Source organism: Protomyctophum parallelum (genome assembly GCF_964188405.1).
Source record: "Protomyctophum parallelum genome assembly, chromosome: 10".
NCBI classification, from domain to species: domain Eukaryota; kingdom Metazoa; phylum Chordata; class Actinopteri; order Myctophiformes; family Myctophidae; genus Protomyctophum; species Protomyctophum parallelum.
The window spans coordinates 42,185,812-42,196,820 of NC_139704.1; the positions used below are offsets into that span (position 1 = coordinate 42,185,812).

Genomic DNA, 11,009 nt, shown 5'->3' on the forward strand with positions numbered 1-11,009 from the left:
CAGCTGACCGGTCAACAATGCAACTGTCTCCCGGCAGGGGAAATCTGAAGTATTAATTTAAGAGAGTGTGACTGATTGTGTTTGTGTGTGTGTGTGTGTGTGTGTGTGTGTGTGTGTGTGTGTGTGTGTGTGTGTGTGTGTGTGTGTGTGTGTGTGTGTGTGTGTGTGTGTGCATGCCAAGTGCGTGTGGCAAAGAATGGAAGAGAATGTGTGTTGATGATGTGCTCATCAACACCTCATGTCTCAGTTTGTCTGCGTAAATAAATATTGACTAATTAACACATTGACATGCAAACGTGAGGAAATATAATAGGCATTATACCTCATTACACTGATCAATTTTGTACTGTATACACTCAGTAGTCTTGCCTCAGGAATCAGGATAGATATTATTGTCCTCTGTACGGACAGGGGTCCCTTACTAAAGTACAATACTTTATGCAGCAGCCAGGGCAACAGGAGAGGTAAACATAAGCCAGGGCTCTGCACGGACCAAGCTCATGTTTCGGCGTCTATTCGGGGTAGGAGTGAGTAGCAGTGAGTATTGAGGTGGGGACTGTGTTTTGAATACAGTTGTAAACGGGACGTGAAATACATGATCTAGACTGAGGGTGTGACATATTTGGATACATAAGGGATGTGCAGTATATATATTTTGTTATACAGTTGACGTACCTGGCTTAAATAATTTCTTAGTCCACAATTACATTTACTGTATGATTTTTGTTACTATTGTGAATGTGAGGACATGAAAATCTGACATAATACTTCACAATTCCTAGCTTACTGGGCTGCGGTTTCCAGAGCAAGCTGTCGAGACACAGAATGCAGTGGGAAGTTGTCATATTTTCACATGGCTTCAGGCGAAGTTGCCCTTTCAGGAATAAGGTGGATGTAGCCACTATAAGTTGACATTCCATCATTAAACTAAAGAACATCCTGCTGTGAAGTAGAGGCATCTACTAATATGATTTTGGCTAACTGACAAAATATCTATTTATCTGCATTCTACAATGTTCAACCATTGAAATTAGGGTTGTCCTGATCCAATCACATGAAATTGGAGAAGATCACGTCATTTTCAAATGATCGGAATCGGATCTGGAGCAAAAAAGAAGTGATCGGGACATCCTTGTATCAATATTATATCGATATCATATTAGACTGGATATTGTTTGTGATTTTGGATCATTTGTACTATTGTGATATGGCATAATTGTGTTCTATAAAAATATAAATATCAGATCTGGGAAAATCGGTATCGGCAAATACTCAAAATCAAATACTAAAAAATAAAACGTTATGGGGACACCCCTAAATGAAATAATTATATTGCAGACTACAGAATTATATGCATAAACCAGCGAGGTGATTCATTAACACTACATTGAATAGGTGATGCACAAAAGTACCTAAAAGTGCAAGAGTACCAATGGAACCAGTGGCCATTCAGTCATTGACAAAGAATGTCCTAAATAAAGTAACATTGTAATTTTGGATGTACTCTGATCAGCTCAACATTTAGGTCTTGACTTGTTGACCAGTTGAGAACCAGCTAGTTCTACAAAAAAAGATAAATTAAACACTATGCTGCACTGCCCTTCCAATACCCTCAGACTAGTGTACTTCTGATCTGTTCTGTGTGTGTGGATCAAGGCACAGGAAGCCAATCCATTCTTCCAGCTTAGATAACCCATTCAAGACAGGGAAGCAGGGGTGTGTGCAAAGACACATGACACATTAATATACTGTCAGCGTGGAGAGGCATGAGTCAATGGCATGAGCACATTTTCAGCGCTTTCCTGCAGTGAAGGGAAACATCTCAACTGAACAAGTTTGTTCAGTACGCTCATTTCAGTTTCACTCTATTTTCTTTAAACCTGACCGATATGGCACCGTTGCACGGTGAAAATAGCCAATCTATGTGCTCATAGATTATTTCACAATGTGACTGACATATTAGTACATAGGCCCGTAGCACTTGCCCTAGCCTAGATAGCACTTTATGTAGACTTAGATAGTATTTTAAACAGACTTATAGCTTGTTACGTAGACAGCACTAGAATTGCATTGTATGTAGTCATAGCACTTTATAGTACACATGTATAATATATAACATAGTATAGTATGTATAGTTTACATAGATACTCCACTGTTACGTGTTACTGCTACGTTTCATGATTTATATGATGTGATGTATGCCATGCTTTTTGTTATTGCTTAATGTAAATCGCTCTGGATTAAGAGCGTCTGCTAAATGCCTAAATTGTATAGGCCACGGCTATTTTTGAGAATGCTCACCTACAATGACAGGCTCAAAATGAAAGCCAGGGTTAATGTGGTTAATCCATACTGTGCCAAAGGCAGTGACGTGTTACGTTTTGTGGACACCACTAGACCGTTAGTGCCTGGGGCTGACACACAGCATCACTGTTACAGGTGGGGCACACGGGAGACCTTGTTGAGCTTAGAGTAGTCGATGAGGTCGGGTCTGTGTCTATGGATCAGGGCACAGAAGGCCAGGCCGTCCTTCCAGCTTCACCAGGTGGTAAAGAGAAGCAGCATGTCAGAACTTGTGACACTTCAGAATAACAGGAAAGAAATGTTTCAAGACTCATGGGGCGAAAAGTCCCCAGAGAGCCACAATCAGACAACCACGTTCTTGCACTGGACGGACCTCGACTTGTGGTGGCGGCGCAATAATAGTTTTTAAAGTACTGAAAGCAAGGTAAAGTGCTCATTAATAATATTCAGATTTTTCTCTTATGTCATACTTGGGGGTATTGACCGCCATGTGATTATGCTACATTATTTTTTACTGTCAGCAATACCAAACATTGTCACTGTGCTATTTGATTGTTAAGGCCCCCTGATCTAATAACCACATCCTCCCCACATTTATAAATTTGATCTATAAAACAGTGCTTGGTTGGCCTGCAACATCTGAGCATTACTAATGAACTCAATAACTTATGACAAAGACACATTATGGGAAACCAAGTTCTGCAGTTAGAACTCAAGCTGGTTTATACTTTGTTAAGTAGGTGTCGTGCCCAAAATATGGCTTCTCGGACTTCTCCAAGCTCACAACTCGTCACAACTTGAAGATGTTCAGCACACGACACCAACGTGTAACTAAGTATAAATTGAGCATCAGGAGGAAAACGATCACATGCGCTGAGGCTGAGCAGTATACGGTTTACACACATACCTGATATGGAAGTTTTGGACGTTGACATTCCTGTAGGGGGCAGTCTTTCTCTGGCACCACAAGAGAAGGCCTTCCTTAGCAGATGTTTCTAAGGAAAGAGTCAGAGTGGACAGCCAGACATTATTACATATTTATGGGAGCTTAATCTCCAGATTACATTTTCTGAACAAAACAAAGAAAATGTATTGGTGGCCTCAACTTTGCCAGTTACACATCTCATCATCATGTCACCTTCTACATTGATGTCCTGGATGGCAAAGCGGAGGATAATGGTCCAAATCATTCCGAGAGTCATCTTTACGTTCCCATCTACAATCTCTGAAAAAGCAAACACTCTTAAGATCAAAATACATCACAGAAAGGTACAGTTTATTTCTAAAAAAAATGAAAGATTTGTTTTTGGCTTTTGTGCCTGTATTGATACAGTGAAGACCATAGGCGGAGCTTGAACTTGACGCCTGGGGGTGCGACTGCTTGGCCAACGACACCCGCGCGCGCGATTTTTTTGACCTTTATTTTATTATTTTAGCGTTTTTACAATGCCCTAACCCCTAAAAATGAGTTATTTAGGTAGTACAGCAGCTCACACACATACACACATGCACTACAGCCATATAGCGAGTCATCATATCATGATAAGAGAGATGATTACAAACTACAGTCAGAAGTTAAGTTTAAAAAAAAAAAAAAAAAAAAAAAAAACTTCTTTTTTTTTTTGCCAGGGGGTGCATGGTGAAGACAGACAAGAGGGAGAAGGGGAGAGACATGCAGCAAAGGTCGTCATGAACGGGACGCAAACATGCGACACGCTGTCAGGCCAGTGCCTATATGTGGCATGCGCCTGGACCACTAGGCCAGCGGGCGCCCCCAGAAAGGTACAGTATAGACTAGGGCAGGACTGGTTCATACAGTACTTTGTTTTGCGCACCAGTGTTGTGAGCTGAAAATAGCCAATCTACAAGCTAACAATGCATCGCAGCTGTGCAAAAGCTTGTAGAACTAATATGTCTGATGTACGCTAATTATGTCCCTGTACCTTCAGCACCAATGGAGACCAGTTTCACTCCTTTGCTTGTGATGAATTCCAGTGCTTTATTGACATTGGCGATCTTATGAAAACGCATCTTCCCTCTGTCTGGCTTGGGTAACCTCTCACCTACAAATTGATCATTTCGCACATGAAAAAGATTTATTGTATTTACTCATTATCAAAATGCAATAATAAAGAAAAATTAATCTCTTTACAATAAAATAAAAATAAAAATAAAAATAAAGCCAATCAACAAAGGTAATAATGAGAGATAACACAGTTTATGTAAAGAAGTTAAAAATACATTATTGTTAATGAAAGATGTCACAATGTCAAAACATTCTCAAAGAATTGCAACAGCAAGCAACACAATTGTACTACAGAGCATAAGTTTTTTTTGTCATCTGACCTGAGATAACCTCCAGAAGCAGCATGAGTTTCAGTCCATTCCTGAAGTCCTCCTCAATGTTTTCAATCTGTGTCCCTGCTTTCCTCAGATGAGAGTTACACCAGGCTGTGAAGGTCTGCCAGGAAAGGGAGACTATGATCATTCCGAAGCGGATCTAACAGCCGCATATACACTTTTACAACTGTGTCACTTGCAGTAGATTCAAACCTTTGCTTGAAATCTTTCAGTGAACATTGTATGACCATGAGCAAGTATAAATTTGACTTAAATGTAACTTCTAGTCATGACCATATATTTGTTTATTATAATTTGTGCCTTGTTGATGTTCTACAGTGTATTGTAGATCAAAAACTCAAACATGGAGTCATTCAGCCATTCATTGTGTCAGGGAGGGTAGCTCAGTTGGTAGCACTCGCCTTTGCTTTGGACCAAAAGGTCCTGCATGGGTTTGAAGTATCTGCATGGGCACCACCAACTCAGGATATGAGTACGGCTTGGGTAACTAAGTTGTGTTGTGTGGTAAGTTGCTGGGAGCTGATTTTAGGGGTCTAGCCGTGCATGCTCATTGAAAAGGGCGTATTAGACAGACTTGTTATTAACAATAAGCAATTCTAACCTACTTACTTAATTAGAGCCATTCAAATATGGAGTGAGTGAGTTCAGTGTAGGCCCAACTTATTGTAATTCTACTGAAAGATCATTCAATTATTCAAAGATGGAGTCATCTCAATTTAAGGATCATTTTGGCCTTTATTTACCACTGTAGGTATCCCTCAGTAATACATGATCTCACATAGAGGACCATGTTGGAGACCTGAAGTGTTTCACTTTTTATCACACTTTGCACACGCACTGCTCTGGGTGGACTACAGTACTTTTTATTTGCCCAAAGGAAGTGATTCCATGACGAACCATAGTATACATTACTGTACATGCATTATATCATTTTCTTTTGTGAATGAAAACAAACTGAAGCTAACAGCTTAACAAGTCTTTGCTAAAAAGCCATGTATCATGTCAACTCTCAGTCCCTTTGCCCGCTGCTAGATTATCCTATATGAGGGTCAGTTGGCCCCTAATTGGTGTCCAGTTGCAAATTCAATAGACACCTTCGTGTGTGGTAAAATGGATGGGGAAGAATGACTAATACAATAAAATGCTATAACACTCCCACTCCCAGATTTTGGTGAAATCCATTAGATTGAGTTTGGACCGGAGCAGTTCTTCAGTGTCTTTAGTTTACCCCAATTGATACTTAATCATATGGTGTGTCCTACGCCATAAATAGTGATGCGTCATAGACACTGTCACACAACTAAGTATAAATCTGGCTTTTCTCCTCCTATTTTTACAATAGAAGTCATTCAATAGACAGCAGCAGAGCTCATGGGCGATCAGCACTGTACAGATGAAAGCTGGAAGCAGACCCCCCCAGAGCACATTCCAGCTGATATAAGGTGTTAAATTTAGACTGCTCTGGGAGACCTCATGATAAGAGACAGCGAGGAAAATGTCTAAACTTCCATTCATATCAAGATTGTTTGAAAGTGTCACATAGAAGCAGAGCGTTCTCCTCCTCACGTTTGATTTGTTTTCTCCCTGCTCTTCCCAATATATCTATCAAAATGTTATTCGAGTGTTTCTTCTTATTTATGTTTGCTTATATGTTAGGCTAAATGTTCTCAAATATACTATAATCGTTACATAATATCAATTTTTAATTGTTTGGAAAATCTTGCACTTTTTGACAAAATATTGGCCAAAACATTGGCAATTGGGTGGGCTAGCTATAGGACTCTCACAATGCTAAGGCGATGCTTGGAATCGGCAAATGTGTTTGTTCAAGTTCCACGTGTTTGTTTCATTTTTTTTCTCCAGCTATTTCAAGGATGTGTCACACAGACACCGTAGATAAAACATCCACACTGGCATAAGTAAATTCCTACACATCTGCTACAGCCTTGTCTGACATACTTCTAGGAACCCTATACGCTCAAGGCTGATCTACACATACAGTCCAGTGTCAAACAGGCTGTCACATTACATCATATAGTACCCTGAAGTAGACCCTTTGTGTCGTTTAAAATGAATACATTTATTTGGCATCAGGGGTACGAGCTGTGTCTGACTTTCTTCTTTTAAGCATAATATAGTACGCTAATTTAGTTGCTGTGATTTAAATGAATCAATTCACTGTATTTGTGCTTTTAAAATTATTATTATTGTATTTACAACCCTTTCATTTTTCCTTTAAGAGCATTATGTAGTTTTACACATGCTCCTTGCCAGGAGGCCTGTGCTAAGAAATAAATAATAACATGTCTGGACCATTAGACCTAACCCTGTCCGAGTTACAGAACCCTAGCATCCACCTCTCTAACCCCACACCACCAGCACCACATCAGAGCTAAATATATTTATGAATCACATCCAGTGAGGAGCACCTTGCCCCTGAAGTGGCTGATGCCTTTGAGGCAGTGATAGGTCACAGGCTAGAGTATAAGGTTCCGTCCACTTCCTGGACGGAAGTGGAAAATGATTGAGCGCTGAGTACTTGACTGGCATTCTGATGTTATGGTATATGATGATGGCTATAGCACATGCAAGAGAATGCTGTGATACCTGATATGATAAGACCTGTATCAATATTTGCTTGTCTGAGATGCCTCTTTACACTGGTACCTGGAGTCTCCCTTATACCGGCATCAAATGCCACGGCAGTACACAGCCCTTGTCACCACATTGTGCATCCCAAAAAGGAATATCTATAATACAATACAATACTATAATATTACACACAAATGTAACATTAGGGTCAAGGATTCGACTTTAATTGTGAATCCAGGCAGCAATATGGTTCTAGTGTCAAGACATGAGGTTTAGACAAGGCCACAAGGGCATTTGCCTAGATGGTCTGAATTTGATCATTTCACCATTTTTATTATTATTATTATTATTATTATTATTAGCCTTTATTACCCTTATTATTATTATTTCTCTTACTACAGTATGTAGCACTTTGAGATTTGGTTCAAATATATAGTAAGTAGCTAGTAAGTAAGCCTTGCCGAGCCATGAGGCCCATAGGGCAGGAGCCTATCTCCTGTTTCTGTAGCCCCAATCCAAACCTTGATGCTGAGTGCCAAGAAGGGAGGCATTGGATCCCATTTTTCAGAGTCTTTGACCGGACAGGGATCGAACCAGGACTCCCAGTCTCAGGGCGTACACTCAAACCACAAGGCCACTGATTTGTTAAATATATAGTGCATTATAAATAAAATGCATTATATTATTATTATTACTTGTTTTTATTGTACGTTTTGTTCTCCATTTCCATTTGTCAAAAGAGCAGCAAGTTAAGGCATAGGTCACTCTAAAGCCCTAAAACCAGGTGACAGAATGGCAGGCCTATATTCAGATGGCTGCTGGCTGGTGCTGCACAATATTTTGTGCTGTTTCTATAAACAAAGGAATTCCACACCAAGGACACTGGATTAACCCACTATAATGCCTTCTGGTCCTGGGGTTAAAATTAGATATAGCATCCATTCTAATCCATAAGAACGTCATCATGTGTTAGAAGCATCTGTTGACAGTTGGCATTCCAGGCCTATCAGTGGAATGGCAACAGTCTGGAGAGCCGCTCATAGAGCTATTGTTAGCTGGTATACCCACCGCATCTCCCATTCTCCCTTGATGGGAGAGAATGGCTTGTGCGCCACAGCCTGAGGAGATGGGACTCGGGAGTCCCCAGGCTCTGGCGCACAAGCCGCCACATACCACTCTACAGATGCGCAATATGAACTCAACATAAATAATACAATTTCCAATTAACACATTTTTTGAAAATATAACAAGCAGAGAAAAGTTCTGTGTCCAGAACGTATAGGTAGGCCTTTGTAGATATTTCGTATATCCCTACGCGTACGTTATTCTGTCGCTTATTTGAATTTGACTTACCTTTCTCTGCTGTTTCTCCCACGCAGGGTCCAGCAGCATGTCCCTGTCCCATTCATCCTCCTGCATCATGTAGATATCATCCTGATCGTAGCCGTTATCATAAAGCACAGTTGTGTCCACCTGGGCCATCATCATCATCATTGTGCCGTATTGTTGATTCCTCTTCCCCCCAAAAACAACTCAATCAAGTTGAATTATGATCCCTCTGGATCCCTTTTGTGCTGGACTGTCAGCTTAATTACTTCAAATGTAGTGAACAGAATGTTGGCCTGTTGTTTCTAATCTCTTCTGTAGCCCTGCCTCTCTCTCTCTTTCACTCTCACTCACGCTTGCCCCGCCGTGAGACGTCTGTCCCTGTGAGCACACTAGGAGCTTCAGACGCGTGAAGTTGAAGCTCAAGCTTTCTTCTTCGTGGGTTTTTTAGACAGCTGGTGGATGGAAAATAAGCTCCACCTCCGCGCCCGACGGACGCTACGGACAGTCTCAAATGGACGCGACGGACAGACTCAAATGGAAGCCGCGCACAAGCGTGAAAATGAAGCGTGTCACCCGGCAGTGATAGGCACTAGCCAATGGAACAGATGCAGCCTGCAGCCCATCCACTGGGAGGAGTTATACTTGTAGTTGTCTTCTTTCACGCTGTCAAACGCCCCCTGGGAGGGAATTGTGAAGCCATGTCAAGGGATACAGGAAGACATCTGGGCAGTGGGCAGCTCGAACTGCTCGAAGTAACATTATGTCCAAATTGTTAACAAAACATTGAAAAATCGTCTGAAGAAATAAAGTAAAGCATTGGTTCTCATGTTTGCTTCAGATCACCCCTGTAATCTTTTCATCCATGGCACCCCTGGCTGAATTACATTGTCATTTACTGTAACCCTGATCCATGACATTGAAAATAACTTTTTTTTATACTTTATAAAATAGCCCGTTCTCTTCATCATGTGCTGCCCTTCTCATCATCATTATCCATCTCCGTGGTGGTCTAGTGGTTAAGGTGCGGCGCTCTCACCGCCGCGGCCCGGGTTCGATTCCCGGTCAGGGAACACTGTTTTATGATGAATTCCTGTTCTGTTCTTTAACTATATAGAAGTGTCTATTTGTACGTCTTTAATGTTTTGATGAATTGAACAATGTGGACCCTGTTGTAAACAAGTGTAATGCTTAATTGGTTCGTCCACTCACAGTTAACATGCAGTCTTTGTATTGAGTTTGTGCTTGAAATGTATTGTAATTCTGCAAACTGTTAATAAATATTTAAATCAATCAATCAAAAATCTCCTTCTCCTTCTCACCGCCGGGTGACACACGCTTGTCGGCAGCTTACATCTGACGCCGCGCGGAGGAGAGCGTCAGATGTAAGTTGTCCGTCCGCAAGTCGTCGGCGAAAACAAAACTAGTTTTAAAACTCCTCGGCCGGGAGGCGTACCCGGGTCCCCCGTTCCAAAGGCACGTACGTTAACCAGTCGTCTAAACAGCCATGACAGCGAAGTAGCAACAGAGCAACTTATAGCCTACATTAGAATGCGCCTTTGTCTGTGTCAACATCTTGTCACTCAAACGTCCCTCTCACGCCCACTTCGCTAACGAAGAAATAGAGGACTACAGGCGTTTAAATAGGCTTCCGTGTGCGTCTCCTCTAGGAACCGCCCAAAGCCCCGGAAGGATTTAAAGTGAGACCTGACGCGACGGACTTCTGACGCTTCACGCCTGCCTAGTGTAGCCACAGCCAGTCTGGACCCAACTCTTTGCTCTTCTGTACGCCGCAGCCACAGCGCGACATGCGATCGTATTGATGAAATACTGGCTAGTCACGTGACACACTGTCACGCACGCACACACGCACGCACGCACACACACACACACACACACACACACACACACACACACACACACACACACACACACACACACACACACACACACACACACACACATGACACACACACACATACACAGCCTTTTTTGCCATCCAAATGCATTATATGGTTAAATGGGCCCTAAGAGATGCAGAAATTAACTAGAAAAAGTGCCCTTCTGGGCACAGGTCTCCACCAGGAGGATAGGAGAGTGTGTGATGTGTGGCAAAATGTTTAGGAGTAATTTAAACATGTTTGTTTGTGTGTGTGTGTGTGTGTGTGTGTGTGTGTGTGTGTGTGTTTGGGTAGCCGTGGATATGCACGGCTTGGGATATCCGTGGATATGCTCCTGAGGAGGATTCTAAAAACGACTTATAAATCCTAAAGCCTTGTTTATACTTCACTGTGCAACGGTCCTATGCTGGAAAATAGCAGATATGCAAACTCACAGCACATCTCATTCAAGACACTGAACTTGCAGATCTGCCATTTTTGCCATCCAAATGCATTATATGGTTAAATGGGCCCTAAGAGATGCAG

At 41.6% G+C, this 11,009-nt stretch overlaps 1 protein-coding gene across 2 annotated transcripts in view; it reads right to left on the reverse strand.

The window, feature by feature from the left end:
• Positions 1 to 8,957, reverse strand: part of actn2b (actinin, alpha 2b) — a 36,862-nt gene extending 27,905 nt beyond the window's left edge. The window contains exons 1-6 of one of the 2 annotated variants that reach the window (XM_083775158.1): positions 8,611 to 8,957; positions 4,651 to 4,765; positions 4,248 to 4,367; positions 3,443 to 3,529; positions 3,212 to 3,299; positions 2,458 to 2,536 (exon numbers count right to left, since the gene is read on the reverse strand). In XM_083775158.1, coding sequence (XP_083631284.1) covers positions 2,458 to 2,536; positions 3,212 to 3,299; positions 3,443 to 3,529; positions 4,248 to 4,367; positions 4,651 to 4,765; positions 8,611 to 8,751 — 630 coding nt within the window. In that variant the 5' untranslated portion in view covers positions 8,752 to 8,957. Of the gene's footprint in view, positions 1 to 2,457; positions 2,537 to 3,211; positions 3,300 to 3,442; positions 3,530 to 4,247; positions 4,368 to 4,650; positions 4,766 to 8,610 lie in introns of those variants that run through there. The other variant, XM_083775159.1, reaches the window with a different exon arrangement.
• Between the last annotated feature and the right edge of the window lie 2,052 nt (positions 8,958 to 11,009).